Source organism: Orcinus orca, chromosome 8, assembly GCF_937001465.1.
Source record: "Orcinus orca chromosome 8, mOrcOrc1.1, whole genome shotgun sequence".
Lineage (NCBI taxonomy): Eukaryota > Metazoa > Chordata > Mammalia > Artiodactyla > Delphinidae > Orcinus > Orcinus orca.
The window spans coordinates 101627380-101654058 of record NC_064566.1 but is presented as its reverse complement, the minus strand read 5'-3'; the positions used below and the strand labels follow the sequence as shown (position 1 = coordinate 101654058).

The window sequence follows — 26679 nt, the reverse complement described above, 5'->3', positions numbered from 1 at the left end:
AATATAGATCACCAAATGAAAATGTTAAAAAAGGATTTGGAGCAACTGAGCTTGAAAGAAATAAGGGAGGTGACCAAACCTACTCTTACAGGGCAGCTTCTCCCAGACTCAGCCCAATCTTCACCCCCATCACTGCCCCTCTTGGAGATACGTGCATTTGGCACCTTTGCCATCCTTTGCTGTAAAACAAAGCCTTTGGCTTTTAACCTGAGATCTCTAAATTGGAAAGGTAAATTTTCAGCTTTTACTAAATGCTAGGTCATATGAGCTTGTGATCTATCATCAGTTTCTCATTCACAGAAAAAGAGATTTTTTGCTTGTTTGTTTAGTTGCCCTTTGAAATGAATTTAAGAAACTTTCGTGTTACTTTGGAATTACCTAAATCAAGTTAAGACATGAGTCGGGGTATTTATAGATTACCACCTGCAGAGCATTCACAGAATGAAAATTCTTTCCCTAATTTATTCACTTATTTTGGCTTATGAACTTCTGAATTTGACTGAGAAGTCTGTTCCTAAAAGGCTGAGGAACTCCCTCCCTCCCTCTAGACCTGCTGGCTTCTTTACTGTTCCTCAAACAGGCCTGGAGCACTCTGGCCTTGGGGCCTTTCTTTGTATGACTGTTCCTTCTGCTGGATCTTCACTACCTCCCCCCCCCCCACCCCGCCCCCTGCAAATCCGCACAAGTTTCCAATCCTTTGCTCAAGTCAGACCTTCTCAATGATGCTACCCTGACCACCGTATCTGAAGCTGCAGGCTCCTCACTCACTGCATCAACTGCTCTACTTTTAATTTCATAGCACATACCACCCCCAGTATACTAGTTATATTTATTAGTAGTATAATAAAGATATTAATTACGCTTATTATTTGCCATCTGCCTCCTCCCACTGGAATATAAACTCCTCAAAGGAAGGGATCTTTGTTTAGTTCACAATGCAGCCCGAGATGCTAAACGGTGCCTGGCACAGAGTAGGCACGCAAATACTTACTGAAATGAAGTAACTGAAATCTAAGATGTTGCTCATGATCAGAATTACAAGAAAGAAATTTATCGTGCAACAGAGAATGCATTTCTAATTAAAAGAAACACCCTGTGACTGCTTTTAATGCAACTAGGACCATAAAAGGCCATTTCTTTTTAAAATGGAGCAAATGGGAAAAGACAAATTCCTGTGAAAATTGCGTGCACAGTAAATCAACATTCAGGCTATCACTTTTCAGATACACCAACAGTCACAACAGGGAGTGAAGGTAATCTGATTCCAGCAGGCAGAAGAAGGATTTCAGACTTAAAAGTTTTAAGACTATCTCTCTGACACTAAATGAAAAATTTTAGACGTAAATCATTTTATTTTTATAACTCAAGTTTCTGATATCTAAGATGTAAACTGATGTAGATTCTTAATGCAGGAACTCTTTCTGGCAAACAACTCAAAGACCTTAGTATTTAGGGCTAAGAAACCAGTTTCTTTTATTTAATATATTAAATCTATCCTAAGTGTTTTACAACTAGAGAGGAAGAAAGCAGCAAAAGGGATTTCAAAACACAAATTGGATCAAGTCATGGTTTAAAATCACTCAAAGGCTTCTCTGGGTTTAATAATACAAAACTCCTCATCCTGCCTGCAAGACCTGGCCCGGCCTCTCCAGTCCTCTTGACAACATCCCTTCCAGCCCTCAGCCTCACCCACACAGAACACATCACACACCTTCCCGGCTCACACAGTCTTTGCTTAGAGCGCTATACTCTGCCAGTGAAACAGGAGGGAAAGGGGCAGGCACAGCCTTTGAAAGAATAACATAGCCTGAGGACATGACATAAACTGATTAGAACCAAATGGGTCCAAGATGGCAGACAAGTCAACTTCCACTACACCTTGAGCCTCAGTATACACTCACTGTAACACATCAGCAAGCTAAATGACACACCCACAGGCGCCATGACAGTTCCAAGGATCCACAAGGATCAAAAAGTGGGTGCTGGCCCCATTCCTGGAAATCCCCGCCCCTTCCCTAAATAGCTGGAATACTCCTCCCCCTCATTAGCCTATGAAATCACCCACCCCTATAAAAACTGACAGCCCCATACCCTGGTGCCTTTCTCACCTTCTGAGATGGCCCACACTCTGTCTGTGGAGTGTGTTTCTCTCTAAATAAATCCACTTCTTACCTATCACTTTGTCTCTTACTGAATTCTTTCTGCAATGAGACATCAAGAACCTGAACTTCAGTAAGTCCTGAAAGCAGGTGTGTGATCTCAGTTGGAAGACTGTGGGTTTTGGCTGGGTTCAGTCCCAATCAGGATTTAGGCTGGGTTCAAGTCTCGGCATGTGGGTTCAAGTTCCTATCTGAGTTTTACACAGTTTAAAAGCTACATGCAGCGAATTCTCAGTCCCCTGAGTTCTTCCTCTGGCCTGGCATGATTATATTCTGTATATGCTGGTAGAGTTTAAAATGACTGGAACTGTACTAGCCACAGCAAATCCACTGCTTTGCAGTCACAAGCTGTTGAATTTTCATGTTAAAATACCTGTTAAATGCCAGGCATTGGGCTAAAAGTGATACTATTACCGCATCCAGTTCACCTCCAACAAACACCATGTAGTGTTTACAGTGAGCCAGGCACTTTTCTGCACTTTACAACGTTCACTCCTCTATGAAGCAGACACCATCACCATCACATGTCACAGATATCACAGATAACGGAGGCACAGAGACATTAAGTAACTCGCTAGCGGTCACATGGCTATTTATTACACAGTAGATACAGGATGCTGATGCCAGAGCCCACGTTGTAGAGACACAACTCAATACTGTCTCACCAAAGATGACTAACGTCATACCCTTAAGGGCCAAACCCCTGAAAAGTCTCCATCTTTTAGGGGCAACGGAACTGTAAACATATACTTACCAATATGGCAAAATTCAATGAAATAGTTGAGACTTATTTTCCTTTACCTCTTGGAAGCATCTGACACTTAATTCCATTCTCACCTCCCCTGGACACTGTGTTTTCCTGGCCTTCCTCCCAACCCTTCTTCCTCTGCCCATTCCCTGAATGTGGACTGTCTTCATGGCACCATCTGAGGCTCTCCAGTTTAACCACTTTACCTACTCCCTACTCTCCCTACCCCACTTACTCCGATGGTTTGGCCTCCAACGAGGCCAACTAAATGCTAATGACTCCCAAATTTGTATCTTCAGCTCAGATCTCTCCTGTGTTTCAGACCCATGAGATACCTACTCAGAAGTTTCATTACAGCCCTTCAAAACTCAAACATACTTTTAGACAGTCCTATTTCAAACTTAAAGATCAAAACACAGTTCAAAAACCTGCTCCTAATCATGTGTTGGAGGTCTCTGAATGGCAGAAATAATCTCTGGGAGATAGGATTACAGGTGATTATTTCCTTCTTTCTGTCTCAAGCACTAACACAAGTATTTATTGATTTTGAAAGAACTGTCATCTACTTTAGGAAAGTTCTTGCAAGTACCTTCCCTGGATCAATCTCAGTAATCCCTTAAGAACAAGAGAATGATGGACCAGTGGGAATGTAGGAAAGTGGCTAAGCTTGTAACTGTAAACTAGCTGATATTCTGTTCAGGGTATTTGGATTTCTTCCTAATAAAAAATTAACTGAAAAATATTCTCTTTGATCTGTAAATGAACTGAGGAATGAAAGCACTGTTTAGACCTGAAACAAGAATCTGAAAGCTCCAAAAAGAGGTTATTATCTGCCACAGAGGCCCACCAGAGCTAGAAAGACTAGGCTGATAGAAGAAACACCTTTAAAAGCATTGCTTTGCAGAGCAGGCAGCATCAGTCTTAAAAAGTGGTCAGTGAAAATAATTAAGGAAAAAAGATAGATGAGAGAAAAACAGGTTAGGGAGACCTAAAAACATACTTTAATAAAGAGCGAAGGAGGTCAATGCAAGACTGAGGAGTCACAGGGAGAGACAAGAGGGCTGGATGGCCTGGGCCCCGAGGTGGGGACAATGCATGGGGGCGGAGGGAGTGGGGGAAGGCACTTCTGTTTTCTGAGAAAACGAACAGGTTGCATGTAGGCACCCGGGAATAAGTTTAGGGTACAGCGAAGTAGAAAGAACAAGCGATCCCATTTGGTTCTGTGAAGAAAAGCAGCTTTCAGGAGGAACTCTTGGAGCAAGTGTAAGCATCCTGGTTTCATGCTGACATCAATTCAAAAAACTGTATTCTTAAGAGTTTGCCCCTGCTTTTACACCACACGTTTTCTTATACGTAAATCCCCTACGGGTTTTTTTTTTTTCCTAACTTTTCTTCCTTCATTTACCTTAGTGTCTTAGTAAAATTAACTTTTTAAAATACTAAGTACTTGTGGATTCACCCAAAGAGCAGCAGAGCATGTTTCTAGAGCAGAAGAAAGAGAGAAGCAGTGCATTTCTAGTGACTGAGGCCAGTGGGCGAGTTGGGGTGATGGAACCGGAAGTGAGCAGAGGGCTGGACCCTCCAGGTCCCCGTGGACATGCCTTAGTGGGGTCTAGAGAGCTGTGGTGAAACGCTAAGTTCTTATCACATTCATTCTGGCAATAGATCTCAAACCTGCTCCAATGTGGAGAGCAGGAAACTGAAAACTATAATGGGCTCTCATTAAAGCTGTCATATCCATATGACAAGAATGGATATTATGAAAAATGATCAAAGGAAAAGAAAAGATCGGGAGAAAAATCACAGGAATCATAGAAGAAAATGTCCCCGGATTGAAGGACATGAATTTCCAGAATGAAAGGGTCCACGGAGCACTCGGAATAGTCAATGATGAATACCTGCACCAGGGCACATCATCGTGAAACTCCAGACCACCAGGGATAGAGAGAGTATCTTCAAACTTCCAGTGAGGGAGAGAAGAGAAACCAAACCAACAAAGCAAGGTTTCGTAGAAAAGGTGTGAACCACCACACCTCCAGGGCACTTACAGATACCGGGAAGTACAACGAGGCCTTCAAAACTCTGAGGGAAAATTATTTCTAACCTGGGACTCGATTACACTTCCAAACTATCAAACAAGTTTGTGGGCAAAATAAAGTCTTTCAGATACTTCTTAGGATGTAAGATGTGAGCCAAGAAATGGGACGGCATGGGGGCCAGCCCAGGAGGAGAGTAAAGGTCAGTTCCTGCATGATACTGACAGGAAGCAGCAAAGGGAGGAGGAAGGTGATGCAGGGCTCCAATAAAAAATGGAAGTGATACATTTGAGCCCAGAGATAATGTTACTGCTATGAATGTGATTAATACATTAGTGCATTTGGAAAAAAATTAACATAGGTAAGTGAAATAACCAGGCAAAGGTGAGCCTACACACATGGAACGGCAACGCAGGATCACCTGGCTCAACCAACGGTGGACAACATTGGGCAGAGGTATAAATACAGGAGTGTCTGCTGGGCGGGCGGGAGGGAGGGAGACTGATTCCTGGGCCCTAACTCAGCATTCACGGAATCAAAATTTCTAGAGGAGTGATCTGTAGCTTTAAGCGTACCTCAGGTGATTCTTATCATCAAGCAAGTTGGGGAAATGCTGACTAGTACTTCGGGGTCAGTAAACTCAGAGTGGATTTGGTTTTCTGAGTCAGTTAACAGTGCAGCTCTCTTTATAACAGTTAGTGTAAGTCATTTTCATTAAACCAACAATATCATTAGAGCAAACACAGCATATTCCAATCACTAACAATTAATACACACATACACACACACACACACCCAATCCACATCTTTTTATATGGTCAATTAATCTATGACAAAGAAGGTAAGAATACACAATGGGGAAAAGACAGTCTTGTCAATAAATGTGTGGGGAAAACTGGACCGCTACCTGCAAAAGACTGAAAGTGGGCCACTTTCTTACGCCATATACAAAAATAAACTCAAAATGGATTAAAGAGTTAAATGTAAGACCTGAAACCAAAAGCTCCTAGAAGAAAACATAGGCAGTGCACTCTTTTGGTCTTAGCAATTTATTTTGGATCTGTCTCCTCAGGCAAGGGAAACAAAAGCAAAATAAACAAATGGAACTACAGTACATCAAACTAAAAACAGCCTTTGCACAGTGAAGGAAACTATCAACAAAACAAAAGGCAGCCTATGAATAGGAGAAGACATTTGCAAACAACATCAGGTAAGGGGTTAATACCCAAAATATACAAAGAATTCATACAACACAACGTCAAAAAAACCCAAACAACCTGATTAAAAAATGGGCAAAGGACCTGAATAGACATTCTTCCAAGAAGATATACAAATGGACAACAGGCACATGAAAAGATGCTCAACATCACTAATCATCAGGGAAATGTAAATCAAAACCACAATGATATTCCATCTCACACCTGTCAGAACGGCTATCATCAAAAAGACAAGAAGTAGCAAGTGTCTTTATGGTGAGAATGAGAGAAAAGGGAACTCTCGTGCACTGTTGGTAGGATTGTAGACTGGTGCATCTATTATTACAGAATATTGTACAGAGGTTCCTCAAAAAATTAAAAACAGAATTGCCATATGATCCAGTGATTTCACTTCTGGGTATTTACCCAAAGAAAAAACACGAATTCGAAAAGACACATGCACACCAGTGTTCACTGCAGCATTATTTACAATAGCCAAAATGTGGAAGCAAACTAAGTGTCCACCGATAGATGAATGGATAAAGAAGATACACACACACACACACACACACAGGAATATTACTCAGCCATAACAAAAAAGAAATCATGCCACTTATGATAACATGGATGGATCTAGAGAGTATTATGCTAAGTAAATAAATCAGAGAAAGACAAATACCATATGATCTCACTTACATGTGCAATCTAAAAAAACAAAACAAAATGAAAACAGACTCACAGATACAGAGAACAGGTGGTTGCCAGAGGGGAGGGGGGCTGGAGGTGGGGGAGAAATAGGTGGAGGTGGGGGAGAAATAGGTGAAGGGTACGAAGAGGTACAAACATCCAGTTATAAAATAAATAAGCCACAGGGATGTAACATACAGCATAAGGAATATGGTCAATAATATTCTAATAACTTTGTATGGGGACAGATGGGTAACTAGACTTAACGCAGTGATCATTTCATAAAGTATGCAAATATCAAATCACCATGTTAGCACACCTGAAACTAACATACCACTGTATGCAAACTATATTTCAATTTTAAAAAGCCACATCTTTAACTTACTGATGAAATTTTCAAATGCTACAGAAAATAGGTTTATTCAACTTAACCAACTATCTGTTGCAAAGACCTTCTTGAATTTCTCTAGGGATCCTCATATCCTCTTTTATCAACATGGCTGAATAATCCCTCAATTTTCCATTGTCCATGTTCTGGAAACAGTTTCTAGGTTCACCCTTCCAGTGTATATTCCTTTTCCCATAAGATACTTGGTCATCTTCATTTATATAAATGCTACAAAATACATAGCTCTTTAAGATGTTGAAAATGCTCCAATGTAACATTCTTGTTTTATAATCATAAAATGCTGACTAATAATGTGAGTACCTACTACACAGTAGGAACCAGATACACTTATCTTGCTGCTCATCACAACAATCTTATCAGGTAGGTATTATTGGTTCCACCGCACATATGAAGAAACTGAGGCTGAGAAGATTAAATGCTTGTGAATAACAAAGCATGATGCAAATCCCAGTCTGTTTTTGAAGCTCATGCTGTTTCTAAAATACTCATTTCCTGCAAGCACTGGAATTTCATTGGTCATCAGGTTGTTTACTCCACCCCCCTTTTTGGACGAGAAATTTAGGGTACAAAACTTTGAAGTGATTCCCCTAAATGGCAGAATGAAACCAAATTCCATAGCTCTTGACTCTTACTCTATTTTTACTCCACAAATCTATGCACTGATGCTATACTAGGTGCTGGACAGGGCTAGTATTTATTGAGCATTAACTACGTATGGGGCTCTACAGGGCTTTAACCAGCATTAACTCACTCGATCCTCATGGTGGTCTTAGGGTAGACATTCTTCCCATTTTACAGGATAAAAAAAACTAAAGTGAGAGAGATTACGTAACTTGCACAAGGTCACACAGCTAGCAAGTGGCAGAGCTGGATCTGAAACCCAGCCTACATGACTCTGAAGTGCAAGCTTTTAGCATCTCTAAGGTTTACAGTCCACATTATCTCTTCTGAATGCCCATATGGTTTTAGTCTAATTAAAAGTGTACACATGATGTGTGGACCCTTCTTTCAACCTGATAATTCAAACAAATGAAGTGTTAGAAAGTGAGACCAACAGGAAAATCTGTACACTGACTGGTTGCTTGGTGATACCAAGGAATATATTTTTTAAGGTGTGATGATGGTATTGAGGTTACGTTGAAAACTAGTTCTTATCTTTGACAGATACATACTGAAGTGTTTACAGATGAAACGATTATTTCTGGGATTTGATTCAAAACCATTTGGGAGTTTGGGCCAAGACTGGCCCTGTGTTGGCTGGATGTATCAGAAGCTGGCTCATGGGTACATGGGGTTTATTAGAGTTTTCTCTATCATGTAAACGTTTGAAAATTTCCACAATTCAGAAAGAATGCACAAAAAAAAAGAGAAAAAGATGAGAAAAACCATGTTATTTTAACAGTATTTGGGAAACAGAAATATGAATAATTTTCCCCCACTCTACTTTTTGTATTTTCACATTTTCTATATTACTTTTATAATGGAAAACATAAAATAAGCTACTTAAAGAAATTCCCCCCCCAGAAAAAAGAAATTCCCTATCTTCTAAAAATAGGCAGAGCAAGTCTGCCCATAATCTAATGAGGTCAAAGCATCATGACGAAAGCATTTCCCAGCCCTTTATCAGTTAACTACCATTCACACACTTTAAAAAAAGGCCACTCTTTAAGGACAAGTATGGTCTTTAAATATTAAACTAGCCAAGAGCATAAAGGTACATAAGGGCAAAACAGATTAGACACAGACTTAAGAAAAACAATTATGGTAACTAGACTTGTGGCGGTGATCGCTTTGTAGTGTGTATAAATGTTGAATTATAATGCTGTACAACTGAAACTTAAATAATAATAATTTAAAAAAGAAATTAACCCCCCAAACCAGATATGGTCAGGTAAAAATGGGTTACATTTCAAGGGATAATTAATATATAACATGCTTTGGTTTAAAAAAAAAAAAAAAGACTAACTAGTGATACAGTTCCTCTTGATAGTTAGGCAGAGATTGGGACAAAGACTTTGAATGTGTAATGCTGACCTTTCTAATGGTCACATGGACCACAGGACAGGGATCCCCTCGCCAGTGTATGGCCAGGTGGGGATGGGACAGCCACAGATCACAGGCCAGCTGTCTTCTGTGGGTCGCCGCCAGTTTTCCTCAGTGACACAACAATAATTTCCATGTGTGTCACAGTATGAAAAAAGTTTGGGAAGCAGTGTTAAAGCTAGACCTGCCCTGACATTGCTCAAAAGCTGAAAAAAAGTGAAACAAGGGGCAACAGTACAATGGAATCTCTTTGAAATGCTGGCATGGAAAAAAGAACGAACACACATGGTATAGGTCAATACCATTGTTTTCTAATTTTTTTTCTATCTGCACTCCTTTCCACAACCCACCTAGGAAATCTGAAGGTGTATTCCAGCAGCACTCAATGAAGTAACCTCCAAACATAAATGTTAGCTCAGTGGCATAAGGTTAAATTGTGGGGACAGGATTAAAATCCTGGTTCTCTGTGCCAATGCTAAATGTACTCAAGGTAAGTCTGAAATAAATTCCACTTGTTAAGAAAGAGAAGCACTTAAGCGTCAGTGGAAAATCTTGATAGAAGCTTAGAGCTAGTAAGGATCTTCTTTTAAAAGACAAATAACTGAAGCCCAAATTACTCGCTCAAGTTCACAAGCAGCTGAACTGGGACCAGTCCCCAGATCTCCCAGCTGCCGACAACTGCTCTTTCCAGGGCACCTCCAGAGAACTGCTAATTGCTTCTTTGAATCTCTCTAAAACCATAAAACAATATCCAAGTACTTCCTGCTCCTCAGGGAAACTGAATCGCTGGTTAATCTGCAACTAGCAAATCGCTGTTCAAGGAACCAGAATTTAACCTCATGCCACTAATTAACCTTAAATTTGGGATATTTAGACACAAGTTCTTTTATTAGTCCCTGTTTGTATTTATGAAATAACAAGAAGGCTTTGTTGTTCTTGCACAGGTTAGAAAATATCCTTAAAAACAAATTATCAAGTTCTTCTTTATATGGTTATGGGGGGCACATATTATGATATATCAAGATCTAGGGAGATAAGCCACGTTCATACTCTGTAAGAATGAAGACACCACTAATAGAATTTCCCTCCTTATACTGAGAAAACAGTCCAGATAAGAAGAGCCCCCAACCAAAAAGAGAATATGAGATTAGTGCAGAAGTGGAAAAATGCACTATCTAAAACAGGATTACCTGAATGAGGAAGAGAAAGGAGGTAATATATATCTTTACATAAATTCTTGTGTACTGAGAGCAACTCTATTTCAAATCAACAAGTGGCCAGACTCAAAGGATAAACATTAAGGAACCAAACTTCTGTACCCACATTGGCTAAAGCTGTACTGTGATACCAAGCAAACAAAAACTCTGAATTCTTCAAATTTCTCTTACAAAGTTTCAACAAGAAAAACCTAAAAGTTCCTTCTCCAGAAAAAAAGAGACCAGTGTTTTTATGCCTAGGCACTATAGTGTGTGCCTTGGGTTAACCTGAAACCCAAGAACACAAGCTCTGTGTCACTGACAATGACATCTGAGTTGGTTCTTCATTTTGTTTCCTGCCACAGAAGGCCAATTCTGCAGGAACAGGGGTCACTTCTTGAATACCATTAAGGACAGGTTAAGGCAGAAAAAGGCTCCCCAGCTCCCCCCCCCAAAACCATAAAAGTCCTACACCTAAAACAGGCTTGTAATTAATGTAACGATACGAATTTAAGTCCTGATGTCCAAATTTCAGAGTCCCTGGAAAGGAGTCTTCACATACTTATGTAACACGTGATGTGTGACTGCTTAGTGAAATTAGAACCTGGGTCTGGGACATTATCAGTAAAAGGTAGTAATTCTCAACTTCTCTAGATCTGTGTCTTTCCTGGGAATTTGCAGGGGGAAAAAAACAGTAGGAGAGAAGCTGTTTCTCAATCTCCCTTCGAATTCTTCACATTTATACCCCGACCACCTCTCTTATTACAGAAACATACACAGTTCTTCTTTCCCCCTCTTTACAAATACATGTACTCCTACCTCCAATCTTTAGGTCAAAAATGGACAGAAATTAGATAATTCAAAATGTTCAGACACACCTAACCCATGCCTCTGACGCACTTCAGCCAGCCAAAGGATATTTGTGAATTTACTCTGTACCAGATGCGGGGGATAAAAAAAATGAATGAGTCCTTAAGGCACTCACAGTTCACCAGCAGCTGTCAATAGTACATCTTGACCTGTACAACTCAAAACCAATTCACACTCAAAGGACAGTACAGTGTAGGGTAAAAGACCAGTGAACGGGGCTTCCCTGGTGGTGCAGTGGTTGAGAGTCCGCCTGCCGATGCAGGGGACACGGGTTCGTGCCCGGGTCCGGGAAGATCCCACATGCCGTGGAGCGGCTGGGCCCGTGAGCCATGGCCACTGAGCCCGCGCGTCCGGAGCCTGTGCCCCACAACGGGAGAGGCCACAGCAGTGAGAGGCCCGCGTACCGCAAAAAAAAAAAAAAAAAAAACAGTGAACGAAGCACAGCCTTTCTACTGAGCACTCAGATTGCAGCTTCCTAGCTGATTTCCCAGTTATCAAAGCCCTCTCCTTTTCAATCTGTCCTGCATTCAAATGCCAGATTCATTTCCAGAATTCCACTTTCAAGGAGTCTCTCTCCTGCTCTAGCATCTTCAAAGACTCCTCCCTACTTACCACATCTAGTTCAAACCCTTCTTCCAGTTAAAGTCTTCTATAGGCTAGCTCCACTTACCTGTTCAACTTTATCTCATGCTCTACAGGGCTCCCTTCTGCCAATCCCTTTTAGAGGAGTAGGACGCAAACTTAATTCCACTACCTCCTCTAACTCCTCAGGCAGCCTCCATCCTAAGCAGTCTTAAAAACCGTTTCCTCTATCGTCAGCACAGATCCGTTAATTTCCTGAGATCTCGTCAGGGCTCGGCATCAGCTTTCTTCTTCATAAATGGCAGGTCTGTTCCCAGGTTCTTTTAACATTACTATCCCAACCAGATGTTCCTCTTCCCTGCCACCCCTTAGTGAAGTCCCAGGATCTTGACTTAGTGAAGTCCCTGGCAGTTTGGGCATGGGAGTCCCAACACTGCACCTTGTAAGAGAAGGAGAGGGTCTGGAGCAAGTTACAAACCAGGGATGGAGAAAACGAAGGAAGTGGAAAAGGGAAGGGAAGATTCCTGCTCTGTACTCTGTCTTTTCTCTGGAAGCTAAGGGGGGAGGGACGGGGGAGACGCCACGAAATGAATTCTTGAAGGCGGCAGAAGAAACTCAAGGTGCTCCCTAGGAACAAAATATGGACCCGTGGATAACGGAAGGGCTCCCCATCACCCCTGGGAGAGAAGAACTAGTTACAACGTGAAACAAAGAGGTTGGGAGTCAGGAGATGAGGGGTGGAGAGGCTTCAGAGATCCCGCGTCTCCGAAGGTCGAGCGGTAAGGAAAAAAAAAAGGACGCGAGGCGTCCCTCGAGGGACTGGCCGAGCACCCGGGACGTGGCTGCCAAAACGGACGAGGTGGGCGCCTCAGACGGCTCTGGGGCGAGTGTCCATGGGGCACGCTTCTCCCGGGGGCGGGGAGGCGGTTTTGAGTGGCGTCGTCTCTTAAAGGGAGAAACGGTTTCCCAAGGTAGGGACCTCCGAAAATGGAAGCGCTGGGGACGCGGAAACGTTAAAGCGTTGAGGCACCGGCATTTCCCAGCCCCAACCCGGCTTCTCCACTCACTCACCGCGTCTCCTCCGAACACAACCGCTCCAGTTGCAGCTACCGGCCAACGCAGCCGCACTTAGCGCGCCTCGCCCCCACGTGACTCGCCCGGGACCCCGCCCCGACCGCCCCACGTGACCCTCAGGGCCCACCTACTCCCTCCTCGCTCTAGTCCGTCTTCTGCGCGTGGGCTTAGCTCGGCAAGATGGCGGCTGCTAGCTGTAATGCGCCTGGCGTCTGGGTCCGGGGTTCCTGGCAGCGTCTGGGGAATCTCTTCACTTTCGTCTCAAAGCCACTTTGTTCCGCTGCTGCTGCCTCTCGGCCCCTGGATGCCCAGCGATTAGCGGAGAGGCTTCGAACCCAGAAACAGGAACAAAAGACAAAGAAGCCGGTGAGCCCAGAAGGACCACAACTCCCAAGAGGCAGTGCGCTCACTGGTTTCCCAGGCCGGGAGGGAGGTGGGAGGGTCCTCTGACACATGTCAAGTAATCAATGTCGAGGACTAGTGGTGGGAGAATGGGGAGAAAGCGGAGGGGAGAGGTCAGAAGGGTGCGGTATCTTCCTGTGGGCTGGGTCTCTGGCTCCTGCCGACCCCGGCCCTAAGCTCTACGTGGGTACAGGAGAGACACACCCACCCCTGCGCTCAAATTACTCGGGGACGGAGCGAGTCTAATGCAAAAATACAGGCATTCCCTTCCCAAATTCTCACCCAGACTTACTGAAAGTCCTCCCCACCAGGCATTTACCGTCGCTCCTTCTCTCCCCGCAGGTGCCCACAAACCCTGTTCAAAGGAGAGTGCAAGAACTACTGCGGTTCACAGAGCAGCTGCAGCGCGTCCACCCCAACGTGCTTGCTAAGGCGCTGAGCCGAGGACTTATCCACCAGGACAAGGACCTTGTGGTCATCAATAAACCCTACGGTCTCCCTGTGCATGGTAAGCAGCATGTGGGGAAGGGAGGCGGGCCGCTGCTGCTTTGTGCTACACGTAGGGGCAACTCTAACATTACTCGGGGGGCTCTCTGAAGCCTTGCTTTCAAAGTAATTAAACTTTTGTGGGGTACTGTCCTCTGTGAGGAACCAGTAAGGACGCAGAGATAAATAAGACAGTCCCCACCTTCCAAACATCTGGCAGCCAGCAGTGATTTATGGAATTTGCTGTGTGCAGACCTCCACCGAGGATTGCTATAGAGAAGGACAAAGGCTGTGTGGTTCCTGTCTTCAGATTATTTTCCATCGGAACTGGGAAAGAGGACATAACGTGTGTTGGTGTATACCTAACAAAACCCCAGGGTGCCTACAACTTAATGGAAACCCTAATGTTTTTGAATAAATGTTAAATGTAGTCAGAGACAGCTAGGGTGAGTCAGGAAAGACTGATAGAAAAAAATGCATTTGTGGAAAGGGTTTTGCTGGGGGAATAGGCATATTTTAGCTAGAAGAACGAATGTTTTGGGGGGAGGTATGGAGAAGGTTGTACATGAAAACAACAAATTAAATCAGACATTGCCGAGTGCTTTGTATGGTTTTTTTCCTCTCTTGATCCTTCCAGTAGCTTGCCTTTCCGTTCCCCAAGAGATAACTATTATCAAGATATTTACATTTTATAGATGAGAAAACTGAAAGTTGGAAAGAGTACGTAATCTGTCCAAGGTCAATGGCTAGTTGTGAGGGTCCATAGAATGGAACCCAGGAATGTCTCACCCCAAAGCCCTGCCTCTCAGCTCTTCTGTAATGCCTCAGGAAGGCCTCATGGTCTTGCATTTCTCACTAGGGTTTACTTGGCAAATTCTCAAGCCTTTGTTTATATAGTGAAATATCAGATCTCATCATTTTGGTTGCTAATTTTAGTATGAGTACATAAGTAGATTAACTATATATATATATATATACACACACACATATAGGTCTGAGGAGAAAGCCACGTGCTCTAGGATGGTGCTTTTTAAACTTTAATATGCATATGAGTCACTTGGGCCTTTTGTTAAAATGCAGATTTTGATTAATTAGTCTGGGTTGGAGGCCTGAGATTCCTTTCTAGCGAGCTCCCTGGGCAGACTGATATGTTTCTAGTCCCTGGACCACAATTCAGTAATAAGGCTCTAGAAAGCATTTACTGTTAATCCAGTAAGGACTGTTGTCCCAGGTAGAGGTCTTTGGTGAGATCTTTTCCTGGCCTCTCAAACCTCTGGCTTTTTCCTTCGTAGGTGGCCCTGGGGTCCGGCTCTGCATCAGTGATGTACTGCCTGTCCTGGCGAAGATGCTTCACGGCCACAAGGCAGAGCCCTTGCATCTGTGCCATCGGCTGGACAAGGAAACTACAGGCGTAATGGTGTTGGCTTGGGAAAAAGACGTGGCGCATCAAGTCCAAGAGTTGTTTAGAACCCGTCAGGTGACAAAGAAGTACTGGTATGAAGCCCATCGATAGCGGTCGAGGTGGTGTAGGCACCCTTCCATCTATTCATCCGTTCATAGAGCAGGAACTCCTAGTAATAGAAGGCACTGTACTCAGACATGTGGGCATATAAAAATTATAGGAAACAGGTTTAGTGCTTAGAATATTAGAGTCTGGTGGCATAGTGGTTCCTAATTATGGCTGTACATAAAAATTATTAAAAATTAATTATATGAGTATACATGATTTCATTCCTTTGGTAAAATGTCAGACAACAGCAGTAGTGTTAGGTCATTAGAAAGGGTCAACTCATAGTTACAACTCAGTGTAGGTATGATAAAATGTATCAGATAGCAGCCTAAACTGCTACCAATCTGCAGTGGGGTGTCCAGGGTGTGCAATGTTATATCTGGGCTTGTGACTCCTGGGCCAGTGATTCTGTGTTAGGCCACCAAGTACCCAGGAGAGCTGATTGACTGACTGGAAGAGGCATGGACATAAGGACAGATTAAAGAGTCTTCTGCCTGTCTGTGGTGTGACGGAGGGAAACCTCCAACAAGAGGGACTTACTGAACTATGGTTGGGATTCCTGTGACTTTTCTGAGCACAGTTCCTCTGTTTTATTGACCTGGCAAATAGGCAGGAGCGGTCCTGTGAAATTTTCACTCAATTCATTCATTTATTCATTTATTCCATATGCAGTTCGAACTTACCATCTTTTATTATTTAAAAAAGAAAAACAGGATACAAAACTGTATTACCCTAGTTTTCCTTTAAGCTGTACATACTCATTTTTAAAGGTTGGATGAGTGACAGTGTTATAAATACAATTTTTTTCTTGTTTTTCTGTTTTTTCCCCAAATATTCTACAATCAGCACATATTAGTTTAGTTGTAAAAAAGATAGGCGTATAAGGATAGTGTCAAACTCTCAGGCTAAGCACTATACCAAGAGATCATTGGGACCCTCTGATCTTAAGACCTGACCGCAGTAGTGCAGGAGGTCCAGAGTTAAAACCTCTAAGTAGCCGATGCAAGGAGAGCCTCACTCACCTTTGTGGCTTAAGCAAGGGTCTGTGTGTGTCCCCTCAGGGCCATCACGATGCGCGTCCCGGTGCCCTCAGCGGGAGTCGTGGACATTCCCATCGTTGAGAAGGAGGTGCAGGGCCAGGAACGACACCACAAGGTGGGTGAGCGCCTCCAGAGGGATGGGTTTGCTGCTCTTTCTTCGAAATTGTGTCCTGATTTCTTTGGCTCCAGATGACGCTGTCCCCGAGCTACTGCATGGACAATGGGAAGATGGTGAGGGTACGGACCAGCAGGAACGCACACCTGGCTGTGACTCAGTACCGGGTGCTGAGCAGCACCCTCTCCTCCGCCCTCTTGGAGCTCCAGCCTGTTACCGGTGAGGGTGCCAGTGTTCTGCAGTGGGTGGAGAAGCCCCACTGCCCCTCAGCTTCACCCAGGGCCTTGTGCCAGGCTCCGCCCCTCCCCTGAGCAGCTGGTATTATGGGGACTCTGGGATTGCACCAGAGTGTGCTTCCAGTGCTGATCTGAGGCTGGGAGCTTCCATAGGGATGATTGTTTAAAACAGCAGGTAGGGGCTTCCCTGGTGGCGCAGTGGTTGAGAGTCCGCCTGCCGATACAGGGGATGTGGGTTCGTGCCCCAGTCCGGGAAGATCCCACGTGCCGCGGAGTGGCTGGGCCCGTGAGCCATGGCCGCTGCGCCTGCGCATCCGGAGCCTGTGCTCCGCAACGGGAGAGGCCACAGCAGTGAGAGGCCCGCGTACCACAAAAAAAAAAAAAAAAAAGAAAAAAAAACAGTAGGTAGCAGAAGGATACAAATAGTTTGCTTTAGGCAGACTCCTACTCTTAATCAGTTTCCTGGGTGGGTGAGAAATATTCAGTTAAAATGATAGAATAAATCAATTCTTCCTTCAAAAAATAATAAATAAATGGTTTGCTTACGTTTATTTAAAAATTTGCAAATTAATTCCTCAAAAAATGAAGCATAGGATTACCCTATGATCCAGCAATTCTGCTTCCTGTATATATGCAGAAGAATTGAAAACAGGGATTCAAAGAGATATTTGTACACCGGTGTTTATAGCAGCACTATTCACAATAGCCTAAAGGTGAAAACAACCTACATGTCCATCAACAGATGAGTGGAAAAACAGAATGTGGTACATCATGCAGTGGAATGTAATTCAACCTTAGAAAGGAAGGAAGTTCTGACACATACTGCAGCATGGATAGACGTTACGACATTATGCTAAATGAAACACAAAAGGACACATACTGTATGATTCCATTTATATGAGATACCTAGAGTAGGCAAATTCATAGAGACAGATAGTCGAGTAATGGTTACCAGGGGCTGGAGAGAGCGGGGGGCGGGGAGTTATTGTTAACTGAGTACAGAGTTTCAGTTGGGGGCAATGGAAAAGTTCTGGAGAGGGACTGTAGTAGTGATTGCACAACAATGTGAATGTACTCAGTGCCACCGAACTGTACTCTTAAAAACGATTAAAATGGGACTTCCCTGGTGGTGCATTGGTTAAGGATCTGCCTGCCAATGCAGGGACACAGGTTCAATCCCTGGTCCGGGAAGATCCCACATGCCTCAGAGCAACTAAGCCCATGCGCCACAACTACTGAGCCTGTGCTCTAGAGCCCGCGAGCCACAACTCCTGAGCCTGCGAGCCACAGCTACTGAAGCCCACACGCCTAGAGCCCGTGCTCCGTAATGAGAGAAGCCTCCGCAATGAGAAGCCCGTGCACCGCAACGAAGAGTGGCCCCTGCTCGCCGCAACTAGAGAAAGAAGACCCAACGAAGCAACGAAGACCCAATGTAGCCAAAAATAAATAAATAAATTTATATTAAAAGAAAGGATTAAAATGTTAAATTTTATGTATATTTTGCCACAGTAAAAAAAATAAATGTACAAAGCAGTACTATTTAGTGTTATACAACACAATTATTAAAAAAAAAAGCATGGCAATGATAGACACCAAGTTGATAGCAGTGGTTATCTGTGGTGGAAAGGGAACTGTGGTGGCGAGGGGTACTTAGAGGCTTAACAGCATTTATAATGTTTATTTCCTAATAGCCTATTGTTTGTTATATTATTCTTTATACCTTATTGTAGTTGGGGCTTTGCCCGTTTTACTGTCCTTTGGTTTAATATGGTTAGAAGCAGATGCCACCAGTGGTATTGTTTCAATAGCTACTCCTAAGTTTCCTCCCTCTCTTTTTTTAAAGGAATAAAACATCAGCTTCGAGTTCACCTGTCTTTTGGATTGGATTGCCCGATCCTTGGTGACCACAAGTACTCAGACTGGAACAGGCTGGCCCCCCAGGTAATATACGTCTGCCCCAATATGCAGCAGAATAAGGGGGAGAACTTATGCTTTCCCCTTGTTAAGTCCCTGAAGTGAGTCACAGCAAAGATGTGTTGATTGTCTTCTGACACAGTACCATGCTAGTTATCTAGCTTCTGGAGAAATTGAGAAGCAGTTAGGAGACTTTCTGAAGGCTCAAAGCAGGCTTTCACGCTACAGCGAAAGAGCCTTGGTGGGAACTTTGTTTTTTGCTGTTACAGCCCATTCTCTTGGAAAGCCAGAGAATTGGCCAAGGAGAGCTTCCCTGGTGTGATGGGTTTTCTCATACATGGGCTCTGAACCCTTCCTAGAAATGGCCCCGAAGCAGGCTGTCCATCACTGTGTCTTCCGGGAGTTAGTGAGGGGGCCCCGTGAGTGGAGGTCTTCTGCCCCCGCACACTGGAGCTGTTGGCCTTGCGCTCACGAGCTCTTTCCTCTGCACAGAAGCTGTCCGCCTGCATCCTGAAGAAGCTGGGGCTGCGGCAGTCCAAGGCCCGTCACATCCCCCTTCACCTGCATGCCTGCCAGCTGACTCTGCCTGCCCTGCAGGCTGGGAAGGAGGAACTCAACTTGGTCTGCAAGCCTCCTCGATATTTTGTCCATTCCCTGCGCCGTCTGGGCTTAAAGATGCCGAGTCGGGATCAAAATGGGGACGAGGAAGCCACACACTCAAGAGCACAGTGAAGACAGTTGGGCAGTTTGCCCTGAATTCTTCTCTCTGTTTAAGAGACTCTGCTAACTTCTCACTTGGGACAGACTCCAGAAGAGCCAGGTGTGATGAGTTGAAGAAACAGCTGCTTCAGGGCTCTTACTGGGGACTAGTGTCTGTCTGTCGACACTCTGGCCACATGCTGGAAAAGCCAGCAGGCAGTCTCCCTGCTTCAGAGTGGAAGAGAGCTCAGGACCAGGAGAACTAAAGCACAGAATCTGTGATCAGGAACTGTTTTTACCCAACAATAAAGCTCTTGGTCTGTCAGAAAAGTTCCTGTGGTTGGAGAGAACATAATGGTGGTCTAGCTCATAGAGATTCAGAAGCAGCTTCTGCTGTCCTCGTGGAGCTGCAGGATCTATCAGCAAAGCCTTCCTGCTTTATTTGTTCAGTCTCAGATTTTGTAGCCAGCGATCATAGACTACAAGGATTCCCTTCAGCCTCCGCTCGGGCCCCTTACTGTGCTAGTGACTGTGGAGCCTGCGAAGGGGTGTTCAGTGAGCAAGCAAAGCAGGTGTAAATGGCAGGCAGATAACAAAAACGAGTGGAGCAAGCAGGGTGTAAGGCCATGGTGGGGAGCACCCACCTGTCTAAAGAGGGCAGTTGTTAGCTCCAGCTGAGGGTTGCTCTGTGGGAATAGATCTTCTAACTTTTTAATTAATTAATTTATTTATTTGGCTCTACCAGGTCTTAGTTGCGGCATGCGGGATCTTTGTTATGGCATGCAGGATCTTTAGCTGTGGCATGCGAACTCTTAGTTGTGGCATGTGGGATCTAGTTCCCTGACCAGGGATCAAATCCGGGCCCACTGCATTGGGAGTGCAGAGTCTTAACCACTGGACCACCAGGGAAGTCCTAACTTTTTTCAGAGAGTCAGGAAACCCAGATATTTATGTGAAATCTCCCAGTATATTGCTAACTAAATCAGAATTTTTAAAAAGACACTTGGATAGCCAAGCAGAACATATTTGTAGGTTGGATTTGGTCTGCAGGCTGCCTGTTTGCAGTCTAAAGAATGGTGTAGGGCTTCCCTGGTGGCGCAGTGGCTGAGAGTCTGCCTGCCAGTGCAGGGGACACGGGTTCGTGCCCCGGTCCGGGAAGATTGCACATGCCGTGGAGCGGCTGGGCCCGTGAGCCATGGCCGCTGAGCCTGTGCGTCCGGAGCCTGTGCTCCGCAACGGGAGAGGCCACAACAGTGAGAGGCCCGCGTACCGCAAAAAAAAAAAAAAAAAAAGAATGGTGTAGAAGTTTGGGGAAAGGGATCATCTTGAAAGTTCTGGATCAGTAGTTGGCATTTTAGCTCCATGTAGCATCTGTCCTTTCTAGACTACGGGATGGCTTTGATTAATCTGTAAATATGTGGTTGTGAGGGGGCTGCCGGTGTTTTGAATCTCCTTTGTTTTGGAAGCAAGCCTATCCTTGGGTCTCAGGAGGGAGATGCTGAGCCGAGCACCCCGTGGGAGGAAGTTATCCCGGCCACCCAGCTAGCTCCCATCTTATTTCTTGCAACAGTACCATCTTGCAAACAAATACACCTCATGTTACTTTGGCTGAGCTGAGAAAACTCGGAGTGACAGCACAGTTGGGGAGAAGCCCCAAGAACAGTCGTTAGGTGTTCTCTCTGTGTTGATAATACAGCTTTCTAAAAACCCACTTTCCTGTTTCCATGATGCCTTTTACCATGCATGATGGATTGAACTTTAAAAGCACAGATGAAATAACTGTCCAGTAAGTCCCCTACATACGAACGAGTTCCGTTCTGAGAGCATGTTTGTAAGTCCATTTTGTTCGTAAGTCCAACATAGTTAGCCTAGGTACCCAACTGACACAGTTGGCTATATAGTACTGTACTATAATAGGTTTAAAACACTTTTCACACAAATAATACATAACAAACAAAAAATAAACATTTTAAATCTTACAGTACAGTACCTTGAAAAGTACAGTAGTACAGTACAACAGCTGGCATCCAGGGGCTGGCATCGAGTGAAGAGGCAAGAAGAGTTACTGACTGGAGGAGGGAGAGGAGGTGGGAGGCGGTAGAGCTGAAGGGTCGTCAGCAATAGGAGACGGAGGACAAGCTGCAGTACCAGCTGCATCACCACTGCTTTTACTCTTGCTTCCAGACATCTTGAGCTTGAAATAAAGACACTGTACTACTGTACTTTATACAGTACTATACAGTAAAGTACACAGAAGCACAACCACTTACAGAGGATGCAGCCATGTGACAATGTACGCCAGACATGTGAACTAACTTACGTGATTGGACATGCAGACGCACGTTCGCATCTTTGTAAGTTCGCAACTTGAAGGTTTGTATGTAGGGGACTTACTGTATTTGTTTCTGTAAGGCCTAAAACTGTTGGCTGTTGTTTCTATCTCTAGTAAACCATGCTCCTCGAGATAAAGGTACAAGAACGTGACACTTAGAAAATACTGATAATTGACTTTGAATTGGGGAGGCAATTGAAGAAGACCCCTGGTTTTGTGAGTGTTTGGAGAAACCCCAGGAACCGCCCCCAAAGGGACCAGGCAGTCCAGATGTAGGGCAGCCCGGGCTGCAGGTGTCGACTGGAAGAGGTGAGACAGCACCAGCCTGCAGCAGTCTGCTCGCGACATTCCCGACTGCTGGGTGGCTAGGGCAGGGCGTGGAGTGACAGTGCTCTCCCCTTACCTGTCTGTGTTTTCTAAGTCTTGCTGGGTATAGCAGTTATCCAGGATAATCTAAGAGAACTTTTATCCCAGGTTGGCGTGGCCTGGGAAGGTGGGCTACATCCAAGGGAGGCTGGAACATGCCTAAAATGAAATATTGGTTAGAGCCAGTGAAAAGATTGGATTTGGTATTAAATCATATAATTAATAAGAAAGTAGTTTTTCATTCTTTTTATTAAAGTTCTACATGCACATGATTTTTAAAAAAATCAAGAACTAAAAGGCTTATAATGGAAAACAATGTCCCTTGCCCATCTGGGCTTTTATTTTTAGCTTCCCCACAAATGCCCACTGTGAGCCTCTGGGAAGAGCCAGCTGCTTTGCTTAGGGGGCTGTAGGGCAGACTCACCCCAGCACTCCCTGCTGCAGGGAGCCGCTACCCGCCTGCTGCTCGCCAGCTAGGTTTTTTCCAGGCTGGGCACCCCCCAGCCTGAGCCGGCAAGGTACTCTCCTCAATCATCACACCGTACCTTGTCTTTACATTTAGAACCCATCTCTCCTGCTCTGCCTCCTCGCTCGCTTTGATTCCGTGAACTCCTCTCGCATCTCCTCACTTGATTTCCTTCCAGGCTCCTTGAAGGCTCCAGCCTCAGGGCTCCGTCTGCATCCAGTTTCTCACCCAGGTGACCTGGCAGCAGAGCTGGATCGGTTTTGGAAACCTCTGCCTGTATGCTGCTGCCTCTGAATCTCTCTCTGACCTTGGTCTCTCCTGTGAGCTCCTGATCTCTATATCCATTTGCCCTTGGGCGTCACCCCTTGAGATTCTGTACCGGCCCCCCAGATCGTGCTCACACCGCTCGTCTTCTCTCTCCAGACCTGGTCGTCCTCTCCTGCTCTTGCCTTAGTTAAATGGTATCACCACTGTCCTGGGAATCACCCTCAACTCCTCTCTCACACCTGCCCCCAAATCCAGTTAGTCACCAAGTCTGCTCTCCTTCCCTCTAAACCCCTTCTCTGAATATGCACTTACGTCCTACTTCCCCGGGCACCAGTGTCACCCTCCCCAGCCTTCAACCACGAGGGGATAGAGGGGGAAGGTGGAGTGGCAGAGCCGTAAGAAGTAGGGTCACAGGCAACCTGCTCGTTCCCACAGAAACCAAGCTCAGGGTGTGCTGGGACCATCCTGGGTCCCTGGGCTCTGTACAGTGGAGGGCTGGCGTAACTACGAAAGAACACCACAAAACACACCCCCATGTTTTCTCAATCGGCTGCCCTTGGCTCTCTGGGCCACTTTTAGCTAGAGCTCCCAGTAGGATATACAGACACGGCCTTCTGTCTGTGCTTGTGCGGAGCATGCCCTGTGGGTGCAGACACCTCTTCCCCCAATGGGACGGACAGCACAGTGTACTTCCCACACCACCTGCCCAGAGTGAGGCCAGACTCCACAGGTTAAGGGCACAGTGCTGCACAGGACTCCTGTCCAGACACCAGATGCAAGCTCGGGGGTTCCCAGGCCACCGCACTTCCGACTAATCAAGGGGAGGAATGAGCTTTCCACGGCCCTCTTAGGGTCCCTGGCTGGGTCTAAAAATGGAACTGACAGATTAACAGGAGAAAAGCATACACATTTATTTGCTACAAGTTTTACGTGGCATGAGAGTTTTCATAAAGAAATGAAGGCCCACAGAAACAGACCCAGAAAAATACCTGTGTATTTTCGCGCCAGCTTCGATGAAGAGTGGCCCGTCAGGGAGAAATGTGATGGGGTAGGGGGAGGAAGTAATTGTAGTAACTGGGGACAGCTTCACAAGGCCTGTTAGTTAGGATTCTTCTTGGCGACTCAGTCTTTGGAGATACAGACGCTCCTTTTCTCCAGGTATGGGGAGGGCACCTCTCACATGACGGTTTATGACCTGTTTCAGGGAAGAAGGGCAAGGAGAGGAGGAGGTCAAATCGAGTTTCCTGCTTCTGCTGTTTTCTCAAACTTCTTCAACGTAAAATATTCAAGGTGCCAGATTTTGGGGTAGCATGTCCTCAACCCCATCACCAAATAGCTAAAAATTCAGGGGTTCCTGCTGCCTCCTCAGGCTCGATAATCCTCTAGCATGACTCCCAGAACTCAGGAAAGTGCTATACTTACTATTACAGGCTTATTACAGCAGTAAAAGAATACAAATCAGGACCAGCCAAAAGAAGAGACTCATGGAGCAAAGTCTGGGAGGGTTCGAAATAGGAAGCTACCATGGCCTCTCCCGGGGGAGTCAGGACGCATCGCCCTCCTGGCACACGGATGTGTATTGCCAACCATAAAGGTCATGTAGCTTCAGTGCCTGGAGTTTTTACTGGGGTGTCGTCATGTAGGCTTGATTGATTACATCACTGGCCACTAGTAATTGAACTCAATCCAACTCCCCTTTCCATCCCGGAGCCCGAACCCTCTAATCACAAGGTTGGTCTATTGATGTGGCCTCCACCCTGACACTCTCCACGGGTTACACAAATTGTCAGGGACCCACCGTGAGTAACGAAGACACTCCTATCATTCCAAGGATTTAGAGGCTTCCTTCCAGGAGCCAGGGACAAAAGCCAGGCAAATTCCTTACTCTACAACTTCGTTTCCCCTCTGTACCCCCAGTTCCCTGAGTCATCTCTCCATGTCCTATATAGGGACCCCTTCGCCTGTCTCCTTGGTGGCTGTCTGTATAGATGCCTCCATCAGCTGGGGCCTTAGGCTCCTCTTGGACCAGCAGTCTTGAGATATTTCTGTTCACTTCCTCTCTCGAACACCACGTGGTGCACTCTTATGTGCTACGATCCACAGCGTAGATTAAATCCCTGGGGTTTTAATCAGGGGTGATCACACAGTAGGGTGAATCTTATTTTGGGGGGATTTTCTATGCTGTGTGTTCACAGTTACAGTAAACATGTCCTAAATACACAAGTACCCCATGCCTTCCAGCCCACGTCAGTCCATACACGTGTGTACTCCACACACACCACAAGTCCACACTTCATATCACCTCCCTTTAACACTCCCCCCAACTCACCTCATTGCCACTCTTCACACCTGTGGGGCTCTTGACCTGCCGCTGCTCGCACTGTGGACTCCTCAGTGGGTGTGTGCAGACTGTCTTGTGGGAGCCAGACTAGGAGCGGGGAGACTGGTGAAGAGGCCCACGCCATGGCCCAGCTGACAAGTGACGGTGGCTGCACGAGAGTGGGGCCCTGGGCGCGCAGTAAACAGGCTCAAGATACAGCTGGGAAGGAGCATGGGTAGAGTTGATTAGGGGTTGACGTGGGTGGGGTAGGGGGAGCGTCTAGGGTGCCTCCCAGGGAGCCTGTCTGAGTGGTGGGGTAGATGAGGTGGGTTGACAATAAAAGGGGGAGGAAGAGGTTTGGGGTGGCCGTCCCAGTCCTATGTCAGTGCTGTTACACATCCACACATCCAAGAGGGAGGAGCGGAGGGTGGCGGTTACCCCGTGTCCCCAGAGCACTGCAAGGTGTGCCCATCTTCATCATTCCACACTTACTACAGCGCATCCTAACCATTACCTGTAGTCACGTCTGCCTTCTCCCAGCCTGTGAGCTTCCCGGGGGCAGGCACCAGGGCTTTCATCTTTGTGTCTGCCCCCCAAGCCCTATACCTGTAAACCCTTGTAAAGTGGCTACTGAACAGAGAGGCAGCCCTAGGTCTGTGGTAGCTCTCAGGCTCTGGAGCCAGATGGGCTCTGGGTTCAAACGGCTCTGATATTTATTTGGTACGACTGTGGATAATTTATTTAACTTATCAGAGCCTCAGTTCATGCACCTTCAAAATGGGTATAATAATAGTACCTCTATGACACAGATATTTTAAGGATTAATTGAAATAATTCATGTTAAGTTCCCAGAAGAGTTCCTGACACGGCAAGCGCCCAATTAATGTAATGTTAGGTTAAAGCAGGTTAAATTTGCCATTTTTATTGAGGTAAAATTCACATGCTTTATATAAAATTCATCCATTTAAAGTGTAAAATTCAATGGTTTTTGTATATTCCTAGAGTTGGACAACTATCACCCCAGTCTAATTTTAGAATATTTTCATCCTCGCGAAAAGAAACCCGATATCCATTTAGCAGTCACTCCCCATTCCCGCTCAGCCAGAGCCAGCCACTCTCCTATTTCTGCCTCTATAGATTTGCCTATTTTCGATACTTGATATACATAGAATGATGCAATATATGATCTTCTGTGCCTCTTCTACTCAGCATGTTTTCAAGATTCATCTTGTTGTAACGTGTCAGTATTTCACTTCTTTTAATTGCTGAATAATACTCCATCGTATAAGTATGCCGAATTTTGTGTATCCATTCATTTGTTGATGATCGTTTCCCCTTTTTCGTATGAATCATGCTGCTATGAACATTCATGTATAAGTTTTTGTGTGGGTGTATGTTTTCATTTCTCTTGGGTATGTAACTAGGAGTAGAATTGCTGGGTCACATGGTAACTACAGGTCAAGTGTTAACTCTGCTCAACACTTTGTAGAACTGCCAGCCTATTTTCCAAAGGGGTTGCACCATTT

At 45.1% G+C, this 26679-nt stretch overlaps 2 protein-coding genes and 1 long non-coding RNA gene across 7 annotated transcripts in view; 1 reads left to right on the top strand and 2 right to left on the bottom strand.

The window, feature by feature from the left end:
- FAM118B (family with sequence similarity 118 member B) overlaps positions 1-13085 on the bottom strand; it is a 46123-nt gene extending 33038 nt beyond the window's left edge. For 3 of the 4 annotated variants that reach the window (XM_033406949.2, XM_012536993.3, XM_033406951.2), the window contains exon 1: positions 12998-13085. The gene's annotated coding sequence lies outside the window, so the exon portion shown is untranslated. Of the gene's footprint in view, positions 1-12014; positions 12037-12997 lie in introns of those variants that run through there. The other variant, XM_049712828.1, reaches the window with a different exon arrangement.
- A 39-nt stretch (positions 13086-13124) lies between these two features.
- On the top strand, positions 13125-19863 carry RPUSD4 (RNA pseudouridine synthase D4). 2 transcript variants are annotated; one of them, XM_004280464.1, is made up of 7 exons: positions 13125-13366; positions 13745-13910; positions 15181-15382; positions 16460-16553; positions 16628-16772; positions 18633-18730; positions 19196-19863. In XM_004280464.1, the coding sequence occupies exons 1-7, from the start codon at positions 13181-13183 to the stop codon at positions 19433-19435; spliced, it is 1131 nt and encodes a 376-aa protein (XP_004280512.1). In that variant the 5' UTR covers positions 13125-13180; the 3' UTR covers positions 19436-19863. The 2 variants fall into 2 exon arrangements, with proteins under 2 accessions (XP_004280512.1, XP_033262831.1); XM_033406940.2 differs by having other exon boundaries at positions 13149-13366; positions 19199-19863.
- LOC117196841 (uncharacterized) lies at positions 14908-25365 on the bottom strand. Its single transcript, XR_004477231.2, has 5 exons — positions 25163-25365; positions 23823-24028; positions 22138-22259; positions 16421-16647; positions 14908-15459 (listed from the first exon to the last, which is right to left on the bottom strand). It is a non-coding gene; the product is annotated as an uncharacterized LOC117196841 (long non-coding RNA).
- Positions 25366-26679: the final 1314 nt, after the last annotated feature.